At 42.7% G+C, this 26,325-nt stretch overlaps 1 protein-coding gene across 2 annotated transcripts in view; it reads left to right on the top strand.

The window, feature by feature from the left end:
• Positions 1-5,534: 5,534 nt before the first annotated feature.
• The window catches only part of Nek9 (NIMA related kinase 9), a 37,224-nt gene continuing 16,433 nt past the window's right edge, over positions 5,535-26,325 (top strand). Inside the window, exons 1-13 of one of the 2 annotated variants that reach the window (XM_040742742.1) lie at positions 5,535-5,893; positions 8,367-8,544; positions 10,746-10,801; positions 11,343-11,413; positions 12,469-12,574; positions 14,380-14,511; positions 15,165-15,275; positions 17,526-17,590; positions 21,275-21,325; positions 22,088-22,280; positions 24,419-24,563; positions 25,608-25,808; positions 25,909-25,955. In XM_040742742.1, coding sequence (XP_040598676.1) covers positions 5,678-5,893; positions 8,367-8,544; positions 10,746-10,801; positions 11,343-11,413; positions 12,469-12,574; positions 14,380-14,511; positions 15,165-15,275; positions 17,526-17,590; positions 21,275-21,325; positions 22,088-22,280; positions 24,419-24,563; positions 25,608-25,808; positions 25,909-25,955 — 1,572 coding nt within the window. In that variant the 5' untranslated portion in view covers positions 5,535-5,677. Of the gene's footprint in view, positions 5,894-8,366; positions 8,545-10,745; positions 10,802-10,902; positions 11,038-11,342; positions 11,414-12,468; positions 12,575-14,379; positions 14,512-15,164; positions 15,276-17,525; positions 17,591-21,274; positions 21,326-22,087; positions 22,281-24,418; positions 24,564-25,607; positions 25,809-25,908; positions 25,956-26,325 lie in introns of those variants that run through there. The other variant, XM_040742743.1, reaches the window with a different exon arrangement.

Raw genomic sequence — 26,325 nt, forward strand, 5'->3', positions numbered from 1 at the left:
GAACTGATTTCTTTTGGTGTGGGAGAGCATGGGGCACCACCTACACCCAACAAGTCAGTGAGAACTTCTTTTTAATGCGGTAGGATTTGGACTGGTTTTTGACAAGATTATTAAAGTCACCGATGGAAAAACAAGACAAAAAAACAGGGGTTACCTAGATAATGCCAAAGCCAGCATTCGTCCTGGGTTTCCTCGAGTGATCGTTTGAGATGTTGGTTTTTGTTGTTGTTTTTTCTCCCACTTGCTCATCACCTTGGTCTCACTCTAGTCTTCTCCCAGTATTTCTATGGCCATGGCCATCTTGTTTCATGGCAGTTGTCCTCTTCAGTTTCCTTGTGAAAACACCCTGAACTTTCTCTTGGCCCTTAGATGAAATGTTTACATAGTTTCTGGTGATATCCTTCATAATTTTGTCTCCTAAAGGGGTCATGGATGGGACACATAAAAAAGTGAGCTTTGGCTTGTAGATAATCTCCTAAAAGAAAATCTCATTTTAGATAATTAAAATGTTTGTGTTCAACTGCTTGAACTCCTTGTGTGTGTGTGTTCAGTCCTGTCTCAGTGTGTCACGTGTAGATCCCAGTGATCATCTCAAGCTGGAGTGGTCCATCGTGTGCTCTGCATACCGCCCCTTCATAGCCGCCCCCTTCCTGCCCCGGCTCCCCAGTCTGCTCACCATTTCTGTAACCTTGTCATGCACATGGAATCATCAAGAGTGTAGCCTTGGAGGTCACTTCCCGCTCAGCAGAGCTACCATAAAGAAAGTGTCCCTCCAGGTTGTTGCATGTATTGCTAGTTGCCTCCTTTCATTGCTCATACTCCTCCAGGCTCTGGATGGCACTGCATTGTCCTTAGGTCATAGGGGTGGGTTTGGGGATTTGGCCCTTAACTAGTAAGGTTCTTACGTGAATGTGAGTTTTCACCGCTCTGGGATGCATGCCTAAGAGGGCAATGGCTATGCTGTGTGGGAAGTAGTTTCTTAAGGAAACTCCCCTGCTCTTGTCTAGAGTGACCACAGCATGTTATGTTCCCACATTCTCGTTAGTACTTCTTATCATTGTTGTTTTAACTTAGCTCCTTGAATAGGTGCCTGTAATATCTCATTATGGTTTTAATTTGCCTTTTCCTAGTGGTGAATGGTGTTGACCAGTCTTTTGTGTGCTAGTCATTTGCCATCTGTATGCCCTTGGCAGTGAAATGTCTGTTCATGGCTTTTGCCCATTTTCTACTTGGATCATTTGTTCGTGTCACTATTGGGTTTTGTGTAGGTCCTCTATCAGACATGTGGTTGCTTGAATTTTTCACATAACTTCTACCAGGGAGAAATAAGTATATTTTACCAGCCCTTCATTCATGGCCAGTCACTGACTTATAATCCTGTCCTTATATGTCCTTAACTCCTGTCCTAATCTCTAGAGAATTGGACATCCGGGGTTTAAATAGACATCTAAGAAAGTTTTAGAAAGGTAAATACTTGAAAGTATGTGTTGTAAAAGGTTCAGTTGTTGGGAGTATTAGGTACCTCAAGGCCAAATCTAATGTACAAAGGAGATGTGGGCTGAGAGTGAACCTCGGTGATAGAGTGCTTACCTAACATATGGAAGGCGCTGGACCTGATCCCCAGCACCAGAGGAAAGTTGTACAGCGTTTGTAAACAGGAAACATACTCATTTGTCATCTGATATCTTTCCCACTTCTCCCAGGAAAGTAAGTAGGAGTTCATCCTTTCTGTAATCTTTAAACCTTGCTGACCTGTCAAGGGCTTGTCTTAATTGCTGAGCTGAGAATTACAGGACTTCAGCCCATGTTGCTTGCAGTAAAGAAGTGGAGTATTGAAGTTATCAGAGAACACTGTTGAGTTGACCTGGATGAAGTACGAAGGGGAAGGGAATGATTTAAGTTATCACAGTCTCAGGCTATTTTGTTAAGGTCCCAGTTACTGTAAACTCAAAAGCCTTTGTCTTCTGACTCACGTAAATTCCTCTTGCGTGGCATGATGTGTTCTCTGGTGCAACACTGCCATCTGCAGTTGAGAAGTGGTAGTCTCTCTTTTAAGAATTTAGTGTTGAGTCCTCACCACAGCAACAGCAGATGTTCAGGAATCTGCAGTGTTCATATATCAAGTGATAGAGGAACAATTCAGGTAGGAAAAGAATAAACAAAGTTTTGGGTCAAAATCCATCTGTAGACTTTTAAATGCAAAACTGTGGTCTGTGCCATTAGTCTAACAAGAGACTCCTATTTCTGACTTGTGCCTTCCCCCCTTTTAAGAAGCAATGAAATTACTCTGTTAGTTAGGGTTTTCTGTTCTGAAAAATGTCAAAGAAGGTAGGAGAAAGTAAAATAAGTATTTTGTCCATATTTTTTCTTTCCAAGTACAGCTCTAAAGCTTAGTAGAACTGAAATTCTTTCAAGTCCTTTTCTCTGTTTTGATTCATGCCAAAAACAACCAACTTGGACATTGTGTTTTCAGTTACAAAGTTAATTGAAGAGCATTTGCCTTGGACAACAGGCTAGCACAGAAGCATATCAGCTTTATAAACAGGTATGTTATCTGCTGCCCTCTGTTTTCAGCACATTCAAGATGATCTTAGAGTAACAGTTTGAACAAACCTTGTTATATACCATTGCATTGTCATGAGCCCCCGTTAGAGCCGTTCTGCTGTCTGTTAATGGAAAGAGGCATGTGGGATTTATACAGACTCACCTGTTGGAGATTTTTGTGTAAACTTTCACAAATAAAGGCTAGCAGAAACCATTTGAGGTGTACTTTGCTATTACTCTTTAGTGCTTTTTTTTGTCTGAGTTAGCAACGATTCGATTCCTTTGTATTGCTTTTTAAGGTGAAGTAAATGAAACATGAATTAAAGAAGAAAATGTCGTCCCTAATTTACTCCACATGGATAAACACTGTATGTGAACTAGTAAACCCTTACATACATATATTTCGTATGTCACTTATCATTCCTTGTATGTCATCAGAAGGGATGGGTCAGGTCTGTACACTGCTCTGTAGTGTCTTTTCTTGCTGCTACCACTGGAGTTGTCTCACCAGAGTTTGCCCTTGCTTCTGCCCTGGAAATACCCCTCTCAGTTTACAACCCTGAAGTATTCTTTATTTACAATTTTGGCCTATCTGAGTAAACTGCACCCCAGACAGAAAAGAGCAGTTTCTCTTCCCCTTTCACTTTTTAACATTTTTTCATGAATATTCCTTTAACTTTTCATTTATTCTTATATGTATGGGTGTTTTGCCTACATGTATGACTGCACACCTGGAGAAGCTGAAAGCCAGAAAAGTGTCAGATCTCCTGGGACTGGAGTTACAGACAGTCGTGAGGTGCCATGGGAATCAAACCCGGGTCCTCTGGAAAAGCAGCAAGTACTCTTAACTACTGAGCCATCTCTCCATCTCCCCATGAATCTTCTTTCTAAAAACCAACATGAAGTGTTCTGTAGATCACTAGCTGGCCCCACACACACACACACACACACACACACACACACACACACACACACACAATTAGTTAATCCACAGTCTACTGTGAGTCCACTTTAAATAGTGTTTCCCAATATTGGGGGATTTTCTTTAAAAACAGAATCTCTATGTAAACCAAACTGGCCCCAAACTCGTAGCAGTCTCTTGCCTCAGCAAGGGTGAACCACCATGCCTGGCCAAGTATATTTTTAACATCAAAAAGTGCAGAGCTGCAGAGATACCTCAGTAAAGGGCATGACACAGAAACATGAACGCCTGAGCTTGGTTCTAGCGCTCGTATAAGAGGCTGAGCATACATATAATATGTGGCCTGTGCTTATGATCCCAGTGTGGGAAGGCGGAGACAAGTGAGTCCTTGTGGCTCATTGACCTCTGGTCGTAGCCTAATCATGGAGCTTTAGGTCCTGAATCATAAACGAGAGGGATGGTGCCTAAGGTTGACCTCTAGCCGCTGCATGTATACCCGCACAGACACAGACACACCAAAGTGTTGTCTTGCTGATGTCTGTGTATACCCGCACAGACACAGACACACCAAAGTGCTGTCTCGCTGATGTCTGCGTGTATACCCGCACAGACACAGACACACCAAAGTGTTGTCTCGCTGGTGTTTTAGAGAGCATACTGAATTTGACAAAACTTTAAGTGGAGGCTGGAGAGATGGCTTAGTGGTAAAGAGCACTTGCTACTTTGCAGAAGACCCTGGTTTGGTTCCTGGCAGCCACATGGTAACTCTCGTTCCAGGAATGCCCTCTTTTTACCTTTGTGGGCACCGGATATACACATACTGCAAACTGCATGTACATACGTGGAGGCAAAACACTCATGCATGAAATAAAACCTTTTTAAAAACTTACAAATGAACTTCTTTCAATAAAATCACGGCATATTTGTTGTAGTTAATACATATTTTATAAATTATTGTTTGGTGATGTCCCATATATGAGCTGCATATATAATTTACATTTTTATAGCTGGGTAGTAGTGGACAGGCAGATCTCTGTGACGCCAGCCTGGTTTGCAGAGCGAGTTCCAGGACACACACACATATTTGGGACGTAGAGCCTCGTCATATAGTGCTTCAAAGTCTCCAATCATTTTCCCACCGTCCACAGGAAGCGTCAAACAGTACAGCACACAAAGCTGTACTTGTATCCAACCGCGCGGTGGGCAGGCTCCCAACCTCCTAGTCTCGTCACATCCTGCCCTTCCCCGGATTTGATTGCTGGGTTTGACTCTCAGGCTCCTCTTAGCTAGCTGTGTCATGCTAAACAAGGTGCCTCCGATCCCGACGCAGACACCTTGTTCCATGGTACTGTGAAATTGAGGGCCGTGATATAAATAAAACCTTCAGCTTACATAGTCCCCGTCAGCATGCATAGGCAACCCTGTGGTGTAGGTAACAGCACTGCAACTTTGTAGGGGGAAAACGATGTTACGTTTATAGTAGGTATGGAGTAACATAGTGATGAAACTGTATTGACGGCACTGCAGTTCCCCTGGGGACTCGTGGGTAGGGAGCACCAGTCTCTGTTCTCCGGCCCCGGTGCTTCGGGAATGCTTCGTTAGATCATTAGACCAGACTGTCAAAGATGTGCAAAACCACATCCGATTATGCAGCATTTGGAAGATGAGAAGGGAGGCGAGAACAGACAAAGCAGAGTTAAGGTATTTTAGGAGCTGCTGGGCGGTGGTGCGCGCGCTTCTTTAGTCCCAGCATTTGTGAAGCGCAGGCAGGCGGCGCTGAGTTCGGGGCCAGCCTGGTCTACAGAGTGGGCTCCAGGGCTGTCACACGGAGAAACCCTGTCTTGAAAAACTTTTTTTTAAAAGGTATTTTACGAGTGGTGAAGAAGAGCTGGGCCTGCCGACTCAGATGTGGAAAGCCAGGTGTTCAGCTTGCCGTGGTCTCGTGAAACAAGAGGCCTTGCAACAAGGCAAGTGACTGCGACACCAAGACAAGAGTGGACCGGCGGGGCTCCTCGGCACCAAGTGGGCGCGCGAAGGCGGAGGAAAGCCGCAGCGAGCCGGAAACACCGAGAACTGCTTCCGGGCCAGGGGGCAGGAGCCACCATGGAAGCTCGCCGGGCAGCGGGGCCGCCTCAGCCGCTGGCGGGCTTCTGAGGCGAGTGAGGCGCTGCGCGACCGGCGCCGCCCGCCGCGGATACGCTGGCTTCCGCCATGTCGGTGCTGGGCGAGTACGAGCGACACTGCGATTCCATCAACTCGGACTTTGGAAGCGAGTCCGGGGGTGGCGGGGACTCGGGCCCGGGGCCCAGCGCCAGCCCGGGGCCGCGAGCCGGCGGCGCGGTGGAGCAGGAGGAGCTGCACTACATCCCCATCCGCGTCCTGGGCCGCGGCGCCTTCGGGGAGGCCACGCTGTACCGCCGCACCGAGGTAGCGGCCCTCGGCCCCGGCCACTGCCGGGCCGCCCCGCGCCCCGCTCCCCGGCCGCCCCGCGCCCCGGCCCCCGCTTGCCCCAAGCCCTCTGTGTTCAGGCATCCACTGGGTTTATGTCTCGGGGCTCCACCGCGCTTTCGTTCACCTGCGCTAGGGAATTGGTTTGATCACCTCTATCACTGTCACTTTTATTTCACCGGGCGAGCTGTTTTCCCATTTGTAATTGGACCTAGCAATAACGACTCTAAAACAAATATTACTTTTACTTTTCTTAAGGTTATTTTGAGACCCAAAGGAAGGTGCTTTGCACACTTCGAACAGCTATTGCCAAAGCTTACTTCCTTTCATGTAGCTGTTCAAGGTCGGGGTGGGGAGTTGGTATGTGCTGCTGAATACCCACGCCGACACCAACTCTGCTAGTAGTGTCGTTATTTTTAAGTTCGTAAATGGTCACCCAGTTGAAGGATTTTTCTAGATCCCCGGGAGGATCATCGTGTCTTGTTTTTTTTTTTTTTTTTTTTTTTCCTCCTTGCTTATCTATCCTTCAGTGTTTGTATAAGGCAAATCCTTTATTGGTGTAGTTAGTTCTTAGCTATGGGGGAACAAGGTTCCCTTTCTTGAGAACGTGAGAAGGCCAAGGCGTCCTTCCCACCTTCTTGCATCAGTTGACAGCCCCTGAGGAGACCCGTGGATCACTGACCCCCACACTAAGAATATGTACTGATTTAAAACGCTGCAGTGATGATTCGGCTCTCAAAAACTAACCGTAAATTGCGTTTAATCACTACAGCCTTAAAAGCTCTAGCTTTAGGGTAAACATTTAATGAGAACTGCCGAGGTTGCACAAGTGATTCATCCACTTGCAATTCTAGTATCTGCTCCCAGCGTGTGTGTGTGTGTGTGTGTGTGTGTGTGTGTGTGTGCGAGTGCGTGCGTGCGTGCGTGCGTGTGTGTGTGTGTGTGTGTGTGTGTGTGTGTGTGTGCTGGGGATGAGACAGATACCACTGAGCCACACCTCCAGCCCCAGCATGTGTGTCTAAGGCTGAAAGGGGGAAGAAAGACATAGTGTTAACTAATAAACAGTGTTAGAATTAATGCCATCTGTAATGAGCTGTATTCTTATTTGTGCTCAAAATGAGCATCACTGTTTTTCCTCGAACTTAAGCCAGTGTATTTAAGTGGCTTACTAAGGTTTAGAATAAACCTCAGGCAATAGCCCCAGTTTCACATCTCTTGGAATACTAGCTTTGAGTTCCATTTTTACCACACTCCTCAGAACCACATGGCATTATCTGTACCGCCCACTATTTATTCAATCTGAATTTACAAAGCTTATTAGAAGCAGCCCTTTCCCTCTAGGTTATAGTTCAGTGAGAAGACCAGTCGGCCATGTTAGTAACCAGGGATTCAGGTGCGGGTGTGAGTCAGGAAAAAGAATGGAGGACTCTAAGTGCACGGGTGCTGAAGATAAGAATGACTCCAATGTGCGAGCACGGTGAAAGGGTCAAAGTTTTCCAAAGGAAATTTTAGGGATCTTGCAGAGGTATTCTACAGGAATGTTAACAGAGGTGAGGGTGCTGATAGGTTAGGAAGGAGTGTGTACAAGAACTACAAGCATCTCAAAATGGAGTTAGGTCAGTGTGCATGGAGGTGACTGCAGGTTATGAGGAGATACATATATTTGACTTTACAAGGATCTGTTGTCGGCTGTAGATGCTTCTGTGCGCTTCTCTTCCACAAACCCATTATGACGAGGGACAAACAGCATCCCTCAGTAGAATCCTTGTGAGCTGGTCTTATCTAGTACTTCTATCTTTAACTGATACTGTGCAAGTTAAGGGTAGCAACAAAGTAATGTTTAAATGTTTTTCCTACATGTACTTATTTTGTGCATGTGTGTGGAGGAATCAGAGGACAACTTGTGGGAGTCAGTTCCTCCGTCATACAGGCCCTGGGGCTGGAACTCAGGTCATCAGGTTTGACAGTAAGCACCTTCACCCACTGAGCCATCTTACCAGCCTTCAGAATAACCTCTTGTTTTTAGGATTTAGTTTTATTTTTAATTCACTGTCTGTACACGGGTATGTGCAAGGGAGTGCAGGTCCCCTCAGAGGTCAGGTACATTGGATCCTACCTAGGTCCTCCCAAGAGCTAAAGTTACAGGCATTTGTGAGCCGCCCAAGGTAGATGCTGGTGATCAAACTCTATTCCTCTGCAAAAGCAATACACCCTCTCAAACACTGAACCATCTCTCTAAGCCGGAAAATTATACCTCAGTGCCTTATTTCCTCTAGTTCTTCAGTGAATTATAATAATTGTGTGCAGAACCTTTATAGTGTATTAAAAGGAAAAAGTAAAGCGTCATTCTTTGCCCCTCTAGGAGGTTTTTTTTCTAGGCTCACAGGTTGGGTATGGACCCGTGCACTGCCAGGCAAGAAGAAAACACAATACTCCTGCTACTGTGTTGTAGGATGACTCATTGGTGGTGTGGAAGGAAGTTGATTTGACCCGACTTTCTGAAAAGGAACGTCGTGATGCCTTGAATGAGATTGTCATTCTGGCGCTGTTGCAGCATGACAACATTATTGCCTACTACAATCACTTCATGGACAATACCACCCTGCTGATTGAGCTGGAATATTGTAATGGTAAGATAGAATTCAGTGGAGACATTCACATGGGCATATTACTGTGAGGAAGAAGACTTAAGAAAAGATGCACAGTGACAAAACTTTAAATGGATTTCTGGAGTTAAAGAGAAATAGTTGAGGTCTTAGATTGTTTCAAGATGATGTTCAGAGTGTGGGAAGGGAGTTTCCTTCCATTGTCACTTTCTTGTAGGTATAGTTCTGGCAATCTTTAAACTACTGGGTTCTGCTGTTGGGGAAAGTTCTTTCTGGTTTGTTGTTGTTGTTTGGTTTTGTGAGTCTTGTTGTATCTCAGGCTTGTGGAGAACTCAGTATATAACAACCCACACTGGCCTAGAACTGATAGCAGCCTCCTGCTTCTGTCCAGTGCTGAGATTGTGAGCCACCACTCCTGGCTCTTCAAATTATTATTATTATTTTGTTTTGTTTTGTTTTTTTCTAGACAAGGTTTCTCCATGTAGCTTTGGAGCCTATCCTGGCACTCTCTGTAGACTAGGCTGGCCTTGAACTCACAGAGATCCACCTGCCTCTGCCTCTTGAGTGCTGGGATTAAAGGCATGCACCACTAATACCCAACCAAATTATTTTTTTCAGTTGCATTTTTCAGAGATTTTTCCCCATAGAATGACATTAGTTCAATATTTTAGACATAATATAACATAGTACCAAACAATGTAATATTCAATGAAATCTTATAGGGGATATTTATTTACATTAACTTCAATTAACACTATCTTGCTGATAAATGGTCTAAAGATCATAAGTGAATGAGAACAATAATATGATGTGGCCTTATTTTTCTGGTTTCTGATTTCATGAATGAATTTTCTTATAGATAGCAACTTTGCCTAGTTTAAGAAACAAAATACCAGGGCTGGAGAGATGGCTCAGAGAGTAAGAGCACTTGCTGCTCTTCCAGAGGTCCTGAGTTCAATTCCCAGCAACCACATGGTGGCTCACAACCATCTGTAATGAGATCTGGTGCCTTCTTCAGACCTGCAGGCACACATGCAGACAGAACACTGTTTACATAATAAATAAATAAGTCTTTTTAAAAAAGAAAGCTACCAGCTGACCTCACATCCTAAGTTCCATTGCTCTGTAACCTTGTGCAAAATAACAACCTTGTTTCCTCATCTTAATGGATTATTGGTTCTAAAGATTTATTAAGTGAGTACTTGGTATGTAGCAAGTGTTTGATACAGGCCTTATTATCTATCGGTCTCATTGTACAGGAGAATCCCCAAAGTCCTTTTCTGAGCTGCACACTAAAGAGGTACCAGCATACTCATCTGCACTGTTTGGAGATTGTTTCTGCTCTGCACAGTGTACAAGTAATTCTTGAAATAGCACAAGCCTTACATAATTCACTTCCTTGTAGCTAAGAGGAACTAGGACAAATGCAGTTTTTTTTCACTATGCATTACTGAATTACAGGGGAGGAAAACTGTAAAAATTTAATCATAAACTGGAGCTGTGTGTAGGAAATAAGATGAAATTTACACTTATTCCACAGGAAGAAATAATAACTTAAAAGGAAGAACAACTTGAAGTGATCTGTGGGTAGACCCTAAATTTTAGAACCTTTTCAGTACAAGGCAGAAGTTGTTGATAAACACTGTATTTTTAAATCCATGTATCAGAGGTATAATCCACAGGTTCTAATAGTCATGCTGGCAAAAGTCCTACAAAAATGCTGCAGATTCCGTATAAGGGAGTCTAAGAAAGAAAATACTCTGAATGTTTTCCTAGAGGTATATGAGAAATCCTTTTTTTTTTTCTTCTTCTTCTTCTTTCTTTTTTTGGTTTTTAGAGACAGGGTTTCTCTGTATTGTTTTAGAGGCTGTCCTGGAACTTGCTCTGTAGACTAGGCTGGCCTCCCGAGTGCTGGGATTAAAGGCCTGTGCCGCCACCACCCGGCCACATGAGTGATCTTTACTCAGGTGTTCCAGAGTGGATAGTTCCCATTTTTGTATTGAAACTCTTGTGTTGGGGGAGGAGACATTTGACAAACATTTCTGACATGGAGATAGGAAGAATTTTGTACCTATGTGAAAAACCCAAGAGGGAAGAAATCATTTCCTTTGGAAAGGAAGCAGGACCCTTCATTTCCTGATGTTACCTCTTAAAACCTCTATCAATTCAGGATCCAAGCTTTTTTCTGCATTGAGCAACTCAACCTGTTTCTTGTTTAATTGCAGGAGGGAACCTGTATGACAAAATCCTTCGTCAGAAGGACAAGTTGTTCGAGGAAGAGGTAATTCATACATGTGGAAGCAAGCTAGAATTATGTTTAATTCTGGTTTTGCATTTACTCTTTCAACAATGAAGAGTGTTTTTTTCCTTTTGTTCAGACTCCTTCCAGGCTCTGAGTGATATTCATGAGGAAGGAAACCTCTAACAAGGAAGCTGTCTATAGCTGCTTCCTAACGTTTTACCTCCACACCATGATTCACTATGGGCTTTCTTTCCTGGTTCTATTACTGCATACTGGTATGCCCAGTTTTCTGTACCTTTGCATTCTTCCTGGGGTTCTTTCCACAAGTCTGCTTTACCATACTGTATGTCATGACCTTGAAACTATTTTAGATGACCTGCATTTTCTTTTCACCCTTACTACTTTTCTTTGCCTACTCAACCTACCAGCAAGGGCTATCAAGTCGTGTTGAGTTGTAACCTCTGGTTGCACCTTCTTTTGGTGTGTGTGTGTGTGTGTGTGTGTGTGTGTGTGTGTGTGTGTCTTTATTTAAATGGAGTTCCTGTTTCTAATCCAATTATGACTTATTTTGAATCTGCAGATGGTGGTATGGTACCTTTTTCAGATTGTTTCAGCCGTGAGCTGTATCCATAGAGCTGGCATCCTCCATAGGTAATGACTGAAAAGGAAGTTGTGGATTGGAGTCTTCACTACCAATCCAGTGTCTCCCCTGAGGACGTCCCGTTGTCATACTCTTGTCACGGTTTCTCCATTGACAGTTAGGGGAGGAGTGAGTAGAAAAGGACGTTGTCTTCTCTCTGAGGGTAGACCAGGTTTGTGATCTCAGAAGAGTCTCCTCAGCTGATAAATCACGGAGTTCTTAGTCATTTCTTTTAGCTGTACCTTAGAGTTGAGTTCATTGGTTTATATCTAAAGCCTAGAAAGTTCTGGAAAGGGAATTCACAGTGAGGAAGATTAGTTGGCAATTGTTCCTACTATAACTTTATTTTGATTTAAATAAAAGCCTATTTCATTTCATATGATTTTGCTAGGTATTTACTTGGTAAAGATTTGGGGAGAAAAGGTTCCCATTCAGTTCTTACAATAGAAGAAAGCCATTATAGGAACATTTCCACATTGTTGTATCCTTCCTAAGCCAGTGCCCACTGCTAGCAACTGGTTAGAATATGCCAGAGTTCCTTTTAGTAGTTAGTCCATTTAGTTAGACTATATGTCTATAAAGCTACCAAATGCCTACATTGTGTAGTTGTTACTTTCTTTTTAGAAGTAAAGAGTTGTATTGTTTCGTTCACTCACGTTTTGCAGTAAAGAAGCCAGAGTGTGAGGCAGACAGAGATTGTGTTATATGATCAGCTCATCTTTGGAAGTGTGGCTAGTAGCTTTATCTAGATGACTGAAACAGCCTAGTGTGTTGTTTCTGAGGCTTGCAGTCTTTTGTGCCTTAACAGACTCTTTGAAACTTGGACACCATCTGTCTGTTAAGGTATCTAATTCAAGGCCTAACTGGTAGCTGAAAAGGCAGTGTGTGTCAGGAATATGGGTGTCTGGAGCACTGTGAGATGCTCCTTTGCTGTAAAGATAGTTCTCTACCTTTCCTTCCCAAGCCCCTTCTTGGGTATCGTGACAGAAACCAACTGGTGGTAAAGGGAAGAAGGGAGGTTAGGTCATTGTTACAGGTATTTAACGTATTACACCTTCTTTTTCAGAGATATAAAGACATTAAATATTTTTCTGACCAAGGCAAACTTGATAAAGCTTGGAGACTATGGCCTCGCAAAGAAACTTAATTCTGAATATTCCATGGCTGAGACAGTGAGTATAGCCTTTATCTTTAACTTATTTGAAGTTTTTAAAAGTGTGTGTGTGTGTGTGTGTGTGTGTGTGTGTGTGCGTACATGAGTTTATATACACATGATTGTAGGTGCCCACAGAGATCAGAAGAGGATATTGGAATTATAGGTAGTTGTGAGCCACCTAATGTGGGTGTTGGGAGCTACAAGTATGCTTATCCACAGAGCTGTCTCTATAGTTCCCTTAATATGTTTTTTGGTTTTTGTTATGTTTTGTTTATTTTGTGTGAGTACACATGCATATGTGCCTACATGCATGTATGCATATGGAGGTTATAAGAAAACTGGAGGGAGTCACTTCACGCCTTTTATCCTGTGGATTCTGAGGGTCAAACTCAGATGTCAGACTTAGCAACAAGTACCATTAGCTTCTGAACCATCCTTCCTAATTTTTGATTATTATCTAAAAAGTGGACCTAAGCTGGCCTTAGGACAGTGATCTTATCCTTTTAACTTTAAAACCCAAGTATTGCTCTTCTGGTTTTACAGTGTTCTGCCCCTAAAAAAACTTGGAAATATAAGTTAAGAGAATTAGGGGTTGGAGAGATGGCTCAGTGGCAAAGAGGTCCTGAGTTCAAGTCCAGTACCCACATGATGACTTAGAACCATCTGTAATGAGATCTGGTGCCCTCTTCTGGCTTACAGGCATACATGCAGGCAAAACACTGTATACATAATAAGTAAATCTTTAATAAAAAGTTAATGGAATTAACTTTGTCTTGACGTTTTCTGATAATGTTAAGACATTCAGGCAAACAATTTAGACATCCAGGTTGAGAGTCTATTTCAGAGATATCTGTATGATAGTGGCCAATTGAACTTGGTTTTTTGAGACAGGATTTCTCTACGTAGCCCTGACTGTCCTGGAACTTTCTCTGTAAAGCAGGCTAGCTTCAAACTCACAGAGATTCACTTGCCTCTGTCTCCTCTCCCTAGTGCTGGGCTTAGAGGCATGCACCACCATCACCTGGCTAAATTGAACTTCTAAAGAAGCTATTCTTTCTTTATGGATTTTTTTTTTCCTCGTCAAACTCAATCTGATAAAACCAAGATTTGACTCTTATTTTTTGCTAGTTAAGTGTAATAAAGAACTAATACAAAAATGTATAAATGCCATGTAAGCCTTTTGAAATTTTTGGTTTGCTGATTAAAATGTCTGTGATCTTGGAAGTGGTGTAGTTAGTATACACAGCATTTTTTATTTTCAGACCTCTGTGGTCTTTTTTGTGTGACTCCTGTGTAGCCCAGGTAAGTCTTGACCAACTTCAGATCTTAGATGGGTGTTTCCATGTCAAATGTTCCAATATAGAAAAAACCTTCACAGGTGTGCCCCACTGCTTGGGTTTTAGTTGATTCCAGATGTGGTCAGCTTGTCAAGCAAGATTAGTCATCCCAGTGTCTTACCTGTTTGGAAGTTTGGAGTAGACCTTGAATGTGTAAAGCCGGTGTGAGGCATAAACCACTGAGCTTTAGTCTTCCAAGTTATCTTACCAAAATTTGCTCTTTGGTAAGTGGCCTAGGAGAGTTGCTGTGAACACTGTTTCTCCTGCTATGCTTGGCTTCTCCTCTTCCCACTGAGCTGAGCCCCACTATTTTTCTTTGAGTTGGCATAATCTCATGAAAACCTGTTTGCAACCTGCTAATGGACGATTTCTGATTGTTATCACTAATTCCTGTAACTCTTAATTTAACTACTGAAATTTTTATATAATTATCCGAAAAAAGAAGTTAATTCTGTATTTTTTTTTGTTTGTTTTTGTTATTTAGCTTGTGGGCACTCCTTATTACATGTCTCCAGAGCTCTGCCAAGGAGTAAAGTACAATTTCAAGTCTGATATCTGGGCAGTTGGCTGTGTCATTTTTGAACTACTTACTCTAAAAAGAACATTTGATGCTACGGTAAGTTGATGTATTGCCCCCATAATGTCTTTGCAATAGGATGCATGTTGAAGTGAATCAATTTCATTTATCCCTGAATTTCTGATTTCCTGAACAGAAATCACCTGAAGTTAGATTCTGGGTTATAGCTACACATCAGTTTATCTCCAACTTGAATTCCTCTATTGAAATGACCATAAACAAGCAGCTGGAACACTGAGCTTGAGTTTGTTGACTGTGATTTTAATACAGACTCTAGAGTTACCTGTGTGATGCTACAGTTTGGAAAAATGATTTCATTTCTTATACTTTAGCTACATCAGTTTTGTTTTATTTTCAAGCTAAGGCATATTATGTATAACACCTGTCGAAGTATTTTGAAACATCACATGCTCTCTAAATAAGGATAGCCTTTGTTTCTGTGGACAGCAAATCTCTTTAAATCTTTTTTCTTTTAATAATTTATTTAAATTTATTTTATATGCATTGATGTGAAGGCATCAGATTCCCTGAAACTGGCGTCACAGACAGTTGTGAGCTGCCATGTGGGTGCTAAGAATTGAGCCCAGGTCCTTTGGAAGATCAGCCAGTGTTCTTAACTGCTGAGCCATCCCTCAAGCTCCAGTGTTGTTCTCTGTATAACTAGGAACAAAGCAGTTATCATTTTCTTCTAGAACCCACTCAACCTGTGTGTGAAGATTGTGCAGGGAATCCGGGCCATGGAGGTTGACTCTAGTCAGTATTCTCTGGAACTGATCCAGTTGGTCCACGCATGCCTCGACCAGGTAGGCTTGATATATTCACTTACTTCATGTAGCACACAAAGCCACATCTCCTACCTCATACTTGTCACAGGATAAGCACACAAAGCCTTAGTATTTTGTAAATGATTTATCTATTTTTATTTTATGTGCATTGGTGTTTTGCCTGCATGTATGTCTGTGTGAAGGTGTCTGATCCCCTGTATCTAAAGTTACAGACAATTGTGAGCTGTCATGTGAGTGCTGGGTACTGAACCCAGGTCCTCTGGAAGAACAGCTAGTACTCTTAACAGATGACCCGTCTCTCCAGACATTACTTTTTCCTGTTTTGGACATATGTAATTGTAAGATGATTTTAACATCTAAATTTTGTTCAATTTTTTTGGTCAAGTTTTGTCTTCTGTTTTTTTAAACAAGGTTTGTGATTACATACCTCAGGCTGGCCTTGAGCTTGCTATGATCCTCCAGGATCAGCCTTCTGAGTACTGAAACTATAAGGATACATCATCACACCTTGTAGTTTGATTTTTATAAAACTACAGTCATGCTGGGTGGTGGTGGCACATGCCTTTAATCTCAGCACTGGGGAGGCAGAGGCAGGAGGATTTCTGTGGGTTTAAGGTCAGCCTGCTCCACAGAGGAAATTTCAGGATAGCCCTGTGTTGGGAAAAACAACCTACAGTCAGGTATAATTTTAAATTCTTAGCATAAAGAATATATATATATATATAGTTATATTAAAGCTTCTTTATTGTGTACTGAATTCTAGTGTTACTGACAGCATGACCTGAAAGCCACTAGCATCAGAATCACCCAGTCAGAGAGTTTTATAAGGAAAAAGAAGATTCCTGGGCCTTACCTCAGACCTAAATTCAGTCTCTGAATAAAGCCCAGAAATCTGTTTACAAGTGCCTAAGGTGACGCAGTGCTTATGTGTTAGGCTTTGAGAGTTGTTGTCTTAACTGAGCAGATGAGGAGGATACATTATACAAACCCTCACTCTGTGCAGGGTTTGTCATAGCAAGAGAATCAATAAGCATCAAACATGGGAATGTGACATAAGAAAAAAATAATCTTTAGAAACAAAGTCTAATTATGTAGCTTTGGCTGGCCAGGAACTTGCTATGTGGACCAGGCTGACCTTGAATCACAAAGACTTACCTGCCTCTGCATCCTAAGTGCTGGGATTAAAAGTGTGCTCCACCACACCTGGCAAGAAATTATCATTTTTATTATAGTTTTGTTGTTGTTTTAAAGATTTATTTATTCATATATTTTATGTATATGAGTGTTCTGTCTTCATGCACACCAAAAGAGGGAATCAGATCCCATTGCAGATGGTTTTAAGTCACTGTGTAGTTGCTGGGAATTGAACTCAGGGCCTCTGGAAGAGCAGTCAGGTGCTCTTAACTGCTGAGCCATCTCTCTAGCCCCTTTTTTTGAGAACTTCATACATGGGTGCTAATCACCCCTGCCCTCTTTTTCCCCCTCTAACTCCTTCCATGTCCCTCCTCCCCATTCTTGATTTCTTCTTTAATTATTATTGTTACACGTATATACACATGTAAATATATTCATGCATGTGTGTTTGTGTGTCTCTGTGTGTGTGTGTGTGTGTACACATGTGTATATATCCTATAGAGTTCCAGTTCTAGAAGAAAAAGATGACTGCATTGTTCCTGGTTATATAAAGATATCATTATTGGGGCTTGCGGGATGGCTCAGCGGTTCTAAGCACTGGGTGCTCTTCTAGAGGACCCAGGTTCAATTCCCAGCACCCACACAGTAGCTCACAACTATGTGTTACTCCTGCTCCAGAGGATCCAGCCCTCTTTTTTGTGTGTACATGTGTCTAGGGCTGACCACTTGAGTTTGGACAACCTATGTAGGAGTTCATTTGTGGAAGAGAATGAGTCTTCCTTGTTCAGTGGCCATTGACTACCTGTAGCTCTTCATCTAGAACTGGGACCATGTGGGATTTCTCATCCTTGTTGACATATTAACTGGTGGTGCCAATTATGATGGTCTTATTCAGCAGCCATATTATTGATAGTTCATGGATGCATTTCCCTATTGTGTCTAGGGGACAGGATATATCAACAGGCATTCTGAGCCTCTCATTCTTGGAAATTATAATTTTTAAAATAAAAGTATATATGCATATTGGTCTTCAGCTAATTTATTTACAGCCTTCTGAGCAAAAATAAAATTCGCCACTAGATTTCATATTGTCCATTCACTTTAAAAGAAAACTACTATTTTTTCACTGTTTAGGATCCTGAGCGGAGACCCACTGCAGATGAACTTCTGGATCTCCCACTTCTCAGGAAACGCAGGAGGTAATCTACAAAGAAATCACTTCATGCAGAGATGGTTGACAGTACACAAGAAAAGGACTGTTTCCTTCCCCAGCACCCCATTCTCATTGTTTAAGGGTTCCTCCTCGCTTTTACAAACTCTTTATTCTGGAGTTGTCCTGATAGGACCCAAGAGTTCTCTGTTCCTCCCTATCCTAAGATTTGCATTTAGGAACTTGGAGTAGAGAGTTCTTGTTTGGAGACAGGATCCTGCTCTGTAATCCAGGCCGAAATCAAATGTGCCGTCCTCCTTCCTCAGCCTCCCAGGCACTGAGATTATAGACATCCATCAGCCCATTTTTAATTTTTTGAAGAACCTCCATACCATTTTCCATAGCATACTAATTTATTTCTATTACCACCAGCAGGGAGTAAGTTCCTGTCTCTCCACATTTTCACATTCTTGCCACTGTCTGTTACTTTTTAGCCTTTTTGAGGAAAGTCTTTTTTTTTTTTTTTTTTTTTTTTCCGAGACAAGGTTTCTCTGTGGCTTTGGAGGCTGTCCTGGAACTCACGCTGTAGACTAGGCTGGCCTAACTCCCAGAGATCTGCCTGCCTCTGCTTCCCGAGTGCTGGGATTAAAGGCGTGCGCCACCAATGCCCGGCTGAGGAAAGTCTTCTAATTAGGGCAAGAAAATCTCCCCTGGTTTTCATTTGCTCTTGGGTGTGTGTATGGATGGTGATATTGAAAATTTCTTATACATGTGCCTTTTTAAAGAATGTTTGAGGAGTGTCTAATTAACTACTTTAAAAATGAGGTTATCCCAGCACTCAGGAGGCAGAAGCAAGCAGATCTCTGTGAGTTTGAGGCCAGCCAGGTCTACAGAGTGAGTTCCAGAAAAGTGAGTGTTACACAGAGAAACCCTGTTTTGGGAAAAAGACAAGCAAACAAACAAACAAAAAAATAAGCCGGGCGTTGGTGGCGCACGCCTTTAATCCCAGCACTCGGGAGGCAGAGGCAGGCGGATCTCTGTGAGTTCGAGGCCAGCCTGGTCTACAAAGTGAGTTCCAGGACAGCCTCCAAAGCTACAGAGAAACCCTGTCTCAAAAAAACCAAAAAATAAAAAAAAAAAAAGTACTTTTAGGCTGGGCGTTGGTGGCGCACGCCTTTAATCCCAGCACTCGGGAGGCAGAGGCAGGCGGATCTCTGTGAGTTCGAGGCCAGCCTGGTCTACAAAGTGAGTTCCAGGACAGTCTCCAAAGCTACAGAGAAACCCTGTCTCGAAAAACCACAAAAAAAAAAAAAAAAAAAATAAGGTTGGGTTATTTCCTTTTAATTGAATAGATCAAGTCCTTCATGTATTTGAGAAATTAGCAAGTGGAGTTTGCCAATATTTTATCCTACTCTATAGGCTGTTTCTTTACTGTGTTGTTTGCTTTGCTGTATAGAAGTTTTCTAATATGATGTATCCCATGTTTTAATTTTTGCTCTTCTTGCCTCTGCTTTGTCTAGACAATGTTCTGAAGCTCTTTTCCTTTTCTTCTAATCCTTCTATAGTTTAGGGTACATTGAAGTTTTTGTTCCATAATTAATTTTCCTAGTTTCTAGCTGCTTTATTATTTTAAGATGTGTGTTTTGTTTGCATGTATTATGCACCACATGCATACCTGATGCCAGAACAGCAGATGACCTGTGACTAGAGCTGTAGTCGGTTGTGAGCTGCTGTACGGATATAGGGTCCAAAGCCCTGGCTCCTGTAAGAGCAGTGAGTGCTCTTAACTACTGAGCTGTCTCTCCCCCTTTGTTTTATTCTGTGTGTGTGTGTGTGTGTGTGTGTGTGTGTGTGTGTGTGTGTGTGTGTGTGTGTGTGTGTGTGTGTGTGTGTGTGTGTGTGTGTCTGTTAATATCCAGGCATCTGCACTGGCCTGTCCTTGGGGTCCTGACAGGGTTTACCCTCAGCTGCAGCCACTAAGAGCACCACCTGCGCACATTCACCATGTTCCCTTTTAAAAGGGCCCTGCCCACCCTCTCCCTCCCTCCCTCCCTCCCTCCCTCCCTCCCTCCCTCCCTCCTTCCCTCCCTCCCTCTATCTCTGTGTGTGTGTCTGTCTGTCTGTCTCTCCTTGTCTCTCCCCCTCTCTCTTCTCTTCTGCTGCTCCTGTCCCTAGAGGTGGGTCTCCCCTCTCCCTTCTCCCCTTTTCCCATCCACTCCCCCCCCCAAAAAAAACCTCCACCCAGGCTCTGTCTCGTGGCATCTTTCTCTCTCGTGCTCATTTTTTAAATTGCAACAGTATCTTTTATTTGTTCTTGGACAGTTTGATGCATGTAGCAATATATCTTGGTCAATTCCACCCCCAACTCTTCCTTTCTCACCCAGAAGCTCCCAGCACTCCCCCTCCCAGCTTCATGTCATCTCTCTTTGTTTTTAAAGACCATGGAATCTTAATTAATACTGCCTGTGGGATGTTAACTGAGCCTGCTGATTTGATCTGCTCAGGTAGCCATACCTCATGTCCAGAAGACAGCGTGTCAGCATTCTTCCCCATCTCCACCTCTGATCCCCAGTGTTTCCCGAGCCTCGCTGTCTTATAATCAGTGTTTCAATATCTAGAATTATGTGTTATACCCAGATTCAGCCTGTGAGCAGCTACTTATGTTCTGTGCATATTCGGGCACTATTATCATTTGGGATTCATTAAGCATACTTAAAATTTTTAGCTAGCTTATTTCTCAACAATGAAGTCATGGCTTTAATCTCTTAACTGAATTTTTCAATTTTTAATTAAATTTTTTATTTTGTACTTTCTCAAATATAAGATTCCATATTCTAGGCAGAGAAAAATAATAAGAATGAAAAGCATAAATACAGAAAGTTATGTAAAATACTCTGGAAACACAACTTTTATTTAGTGGTTCTAGACCTGGCCAAGGTCTCTGAAGAGCTTTCAAAAGCTATTGATGCCTGAGCGATATTGTAGTAATTCATAGATTGGTGCAGAATGTGAGTCTGGCTGGAGTACAGGTCGTGAGGAAGGGAAAGGGGTCGGCACTCTTGAAGGCCAAGCTTAGTTCCCAAGAGAGCGCACAGACTGGAGAGAAGGCATAGGGTTAAGCATTGCTGTTTTTGCAGAGGATCTGAGTTCAATTCCAGTACTCACTTCAGGCAGGGTCCAGCCACCTGTAACTCCAGCTCCAAGTAATATGACTCCTCGGCCCCTGCTAGCACCGGCACTCATATGCATATATGACCCCCCAACACACAAGTAAAAATAAAATAAATCTTAGAGAGAGAGAGAGAGAGAGAGAGAGAGAGAGAGAGAGGAGAGAGACAGAGTCTTAAAATGTGCTGTATAAGTAGACTCTATAGAAATGGAGAGGGGGGAGGGAGGGAGGGAGGGAGGGAGGGAGGGAGGGAGGGAGGGAGGGAGGAAGAGAAGAGTCAGAATTGACTAGAGTTGAATTGATTAGGAGAGAAGGCTCTCAAGGCTCCCTATTCTAGTCTGGACTGTTTCTCATACATACAAAGCAAAGGCCTCAAATGCTGCCCCCTTGTATTTCACAAGTCATAGAATGTGAGGCCAGTGTAACTCAGTTTGTTGAGTTACCTTCCTAAAAATACTGTCATATTGTAGGATGCAAGCATATGGTTATAAAATTTAATCCATGAAATGTATTAAAGGGACATGGTTGCAATGTACTCATGTAACTGTATTTTCCTTTTGGTAGAGAGATGGAAGAAAAAGTCACTCTGCTTAATGCGCCTACAAGGAGACCAAGGTAATGCTCAGGAGGCTCTGTGGGAATGTTTGTGTCCTCAGGTCCTGATATGAGAGGCTTGCTTGAGCCTACTATGGCATTATTTGATCCCCACAACCTGTGATGTCATTTTGGGAGCCAGCATCGGCTTAAGTGTCTGATGGGCATTGCTTTTCTTTTTTCTTTTTTTAAGATTTATTTGTGTGTGTGTGTGTGTGTGCTGTGTGCCTGTATTGTGTACATGCATTGTGTGCATGCAGGTGCCTTCAAAGGCCAGAATAAGGCATTGGATCCCCTGGAGCTGGATTTTAGGCAGTTGTAAACCACCTGATACGGTTGCTGGGAACTGTCCTTTGAAGGAGCACTTGTACTCTTAACTGCTGAGCCATCTCTCCAGCCTCCAGACAGTCTTTTCTGAAGAGAAAAAAGAAAGCCCTAATTTTCTCTCACAATGAAGTGGATGTTATTCCCATGCTGAATTTTGAAAAGTGGAGAATGGAGCTGTTAGGGACTGGCTGAAATCTGGTCTGACTGAGCCGTGATGAAGCCTGTTATGAGAAAGGGTTGAAAGAACATACTTTGTCATGCCAAAATTGGCAGTTTTTCTGAGGGAATAGACTTCTTTCTTTTTTTGAAAGAAGTATGCAACCTACACTGCTTTTACTATGGGGCTTACCAGGGATCAAACCCAGGGCTTCATGCTTGCTAGTCAAGCCCTGAGCATATACCCCTGTCTTCTTTGAAACCATTGCTATGTTAAATATGTTTGGGGATTGCTGGCAGGTCAAGCACTGTGACTGAAGCACCCATTGCTGTGGTGACATCACGAACCAGTGAAGTCTATGTTTGGGGTGGTGGAAAATCTACACCCCAGAAATTGGACGTCATCAAGAGTGGCTGTAGTGCCCGACAGGTGTGCGCAGGGAACACCCACTTTGCTGTGGTCACTGTGGAGAAGGAACTATACACGTGGGTGGTGAGTAGAGTTGCTACAAGCCCCACTGCTTCTGGGCCCAGGCTGTATAGGCTCTGTCAGCTGCCCTTGTGCTGCAGGGATGAGACAAGTGATGAACGTGAGCTCCTCTGAGAGCAGCTGTGGGCTTTGCAGTTCACTCATGTAGCTCCACTCCTACATAATGGTTCCTGGGTAGTGGATGAGAGAGGAAAAGGAGAGTAAGAGAACTTGGGTTTGGGTTCAGAAGACTGCGCTGTCTGTCATGGACAACGAGTTGATTTTGGATATGTCAGGTACTTGTGTTCTGTTATCATGAGGCTAGAGCAGCTAGTACCTGTGAAATAATTTCATAAACAAATGAAACACTGCCGTGTCAGGAAACCTTCCAGACCCTCATCTCTGAATGAAAATAGCTTGGCCCTACCATTTTGTTGTTGGTTATTGTTGCATTTTTATTTTGAGACAGGGTCATAACTCTGTAGCCAAGGCTGATCTAGAATTTGCAGCTTCCCGAGTGCTGGGGTTAGGGGTGTTCATCACCAGTGTATTCTGCTTTTTCCAGGTCTCCCACTCTCCTCACTCACCCACAGTACAGCTTCTATCCTTGCCACTCAGTTAGCATGGCTCTTCCCAAATGGCCTGTAAACTGCTAAAGTAAAATAAACACCTTTTGTCCTGACCTAGGTTGACCTCTCAGCAACACCTAGCTTAATGACCTCTCCCTCCTAGAGGTTCTGTTGTCACCTGGCTTCCATGATAGCACATGCTCTTGCTTTCTGTTTCACGGCTGTACCTTCTGTAGGTGCGTTTCGGGTACTTGCTCCTGCCCAGCCCTGCCCCACTCCTGCTTCCTCTGAGGGAGCTCCTCTGTGTTTCAGTGGCTTCAGCCTTCTTCACAGGCACCAGGGCTGTACTGTCTTATCCAGTGCTCCATCTCCATCGTGTGAGAGTAGAGAACCAGTAATTGTGAAATCTAAAAGAATGAGAGATTTGACCTCTGTAACAGAGGAATGTTATTTCCCAAACCTTATCATTTAGAGCATTCGCCTGAGGCAGCAGCCTGAAATGGAATGAAAGTGTTGCCTGGCCACAATTTACTACGGGTTGTACTTGAGTCAGTGCAGGGAAAGAATTGCTGTCTCTGAAACTGTTGCAAAGCAGCGAGGACTGCTCTTATTACCCATAGCACCTTCCTTGATGGAATCAAAGTTTCTCTTTCTTATTTTTGTTTTCTTTTTGGTATAGCTATGGTCTTTTTAACTGTTCTGTTTTAAGGGAGCTGCCCAAAATCTATAAATTTCTAGTGCAGGTGCTTTTCAAGAGGTTACTATACTCATTTAGAAAGTGTTCTGGTTAGTTTTTGTCATCTCAACATAAACTGGTCAGCTGGATAAAGGGAACCTCAATTGAAAAGTTGCCTCCATCAGATTAGCATTCTGTGGGGCATTTTCTTAATTGGGGAGGGTCCAGCTCACTGTGGGTGGTACCACCCCTGGGCAGGTGGTCCTGGGTGCTGTAAGAAAGCAAACCAAGCAAGCCATGAGGAGAAACCAGTAAACAGTAGTAGCTTCTGCTTCCGTTTGTGACTTGCGCTCCTGTCCTGACTTCCCTTGATGATAGATTGTAAACTGTAAGCCCTTTCCTTCCAGGTTGCTTTAAGTCATAGTATTCATCAAAGTAGCAGAAACCAAATTAGAACAGAAAGCAATCAGATTATACTCTATATTAATCACCCATAGTTAAACATAAAATTCACCCTATACTAAAATAAAGGTCATTTGGAATTTGTCCTGATGCCTGATGGGTATGAATATAGATATGTTTTAAAATCTTATTTACCTGTAGGTAGGGTTGTATATTAACCAATAAATGCTTTATTCTAGCAGGGCACAGCAGTGAATACTTCTAATCCTAGCATTCAAGAGGCAGAGGCAGGCAGATTGCCCAGCCTGGTCTACACAGAGTTTAGTTTGAGGATAGCCAGTGCTTTATAGTGAGATCCTGTCTCAAAAAAAAAGTCCTTTGAAAGCTTTAATCTCCTTCCCCACTTTTGTCTTTAAATTTCCAGTATTTTTTTCTGTTTTTCTTCAGAAGAAATGATACTAATGATTAACTTTTAGTGTGAAAAGTTGAAACTTCACAGACCTCTTTTTTAACAGAACATGCAAGGGGGCACTAAACTTCATGGTCAGCTAGGACATGGAGACAAAGCTTCCTACCGACAGCCAAAGCATGTGGAAAAGTTGCAAGGAAAAGCTATCCACCAAGTGTCATGTGGTGATGATTTCACTGTTTGTGTGACAGGTAAGCCAATAACAAAAACATTTTGAGTACATTTCATATGAAGCATTGTACTAATGCTATGCAATTTTAGTTGAGATTTTATAGCAAAAGACTACCAAAAAAACAAAAGGCAGTAAGCAAATATACTCATTATTAACAACATTCCCAAGCTTGGGGAGAATAGCTCAGTGGTAGAGCACTTGTACAGCTTAAGCAAGGCTGTAAGTTCAATTCCCAACACTAAGACAAACAAAAGAAACTTCCCAATTTGCAAGAAAAGGAAAGGTGGATAATGAAGAAGATACGAGATAGAAAGCTACTGTGTGCCCTACTATAGGTTCTACATGACACAAAAGCAGGATCAAAGTTACATATAGCTTTGATTTTTATCATTACTTGATAAGTCCTTGATAGCATTTTTTAAAATTTTATGTGTATGTGTATATCTTAGTATAGGTTTGCACACATGAGTGTAATTCGTATTGTGGAGGCAAAAAGAAGGCCTCAGATCTCCCACCCCACCCTAATACTAGGGTTATAGTTGTGAGCTGCCTGGCATGGTTGCTAGATATCAATCTAGGGCCATTTGGAAGAACAGTACATATTCTTTTTTTAGTATTATTATGTATACAGTGTTCTGTCTGCATGCACACCTGCAAGCGAGAAGAGGGCACCAGATCTCCTTACAGATGGTTATGAGCCGTCATGTGGTTGATAGGAATTGAACTCAGGACCTCTGGAAGAGCAGCCAGTGCTCTTAACCTCTGAGCCATCTCTCCCCACCCGTACATATTCTTAACTGCTGATCTACTTCTCTGGTCCCGTCCTTGGTATTTCTGTCTGTCTACAAAATGGGAAGCCTCTAGGAAAATTTGAAGACCATTTAGCATGATAATCCTAGACTCTTCATTACACTAGGAATACTATATGTGGTTCCCTAACTACAAACAGCTTGTATAGTCCTGACTTCTGATGTGATCATATCTCTTGTGAGACCACTGGCTGAGGTAGTCCTTTTCCCAGCTCTGCCCTGCTTTCTGATTGCTTACTCCTTTCCTTTTGCAGATGAGGGTCAGCTCTATGCCTTTGGGTCAGATTATTATGGCTGCATGGGGGTGGACAAAGTCTCTGGCCCTGAAGTGCTAGAACCCATGCAGCTGAGCTTCTTCCTCAGCAATCCAGTGGAGCAGGTCTCCTGTGGAGATAACCACGTGGTGGTTCTGACACGAAGCAAGGAAGTCTATTCTTGGGGCTGTGGTGAATATGGTAGGTGAAGCCTGTTCCTTCCAGGTGCTCACCATGACCTCAGTCTTTTCCTGGGGAAGAACATGCTTCGTGTAATGTGTCATTCTCGTGTGTGTTTCAGGACGCCTGGGTTTGGATTCAGAAGAGGATTACTATACACCACAGAGGGTAAACTGAGGAACAGCTTCTCCTACAGCCTATCTAAAACACAGACTCCAAAAGGACCTCGCTCTCCTGACTCCTCATATCAGAGTGATTGTTTCTGAAGTCTTTCCTGTCTAGGAGACTGGCAGTCTAGGGTTCTTGATTTAGTACTATGTGGTCTTGTCATCTGACTAAATCACAGAAAATTGAGAAAGTAGATCCAGCTGTTATGGACATTGCAATCACATCTTACTCAGAGATGAAATTAAAATCAGCATATAAAACAGAAAGTGTCACAGACAGCTAAATCTCCTTAAGATGGTAGAAAGTGACATGTTATCTTACCCCAGCCTTCCATCACTGGAGTTGAACACCAGAGAAAATTGTCTTTGCT

The sequence above is a fragment of the Mesocricetus auratus genome, unplaced genomic scaffold (assembly GCF_017639785.1).
Source record: "Mesocricetus auratus isolate SY011 unplaced genomic scaffold, BCM_Maur_2.0 Super-Scaffold_15014, whole genome shotgun sequence".
Taxonomy (NCBI): domain Eukaryota; kingdom Metazoa; phylum Chordata; class Mammalia; order Rodentia; family Cricetidae; genus Mesocricetus; species Mesocricetus auratus.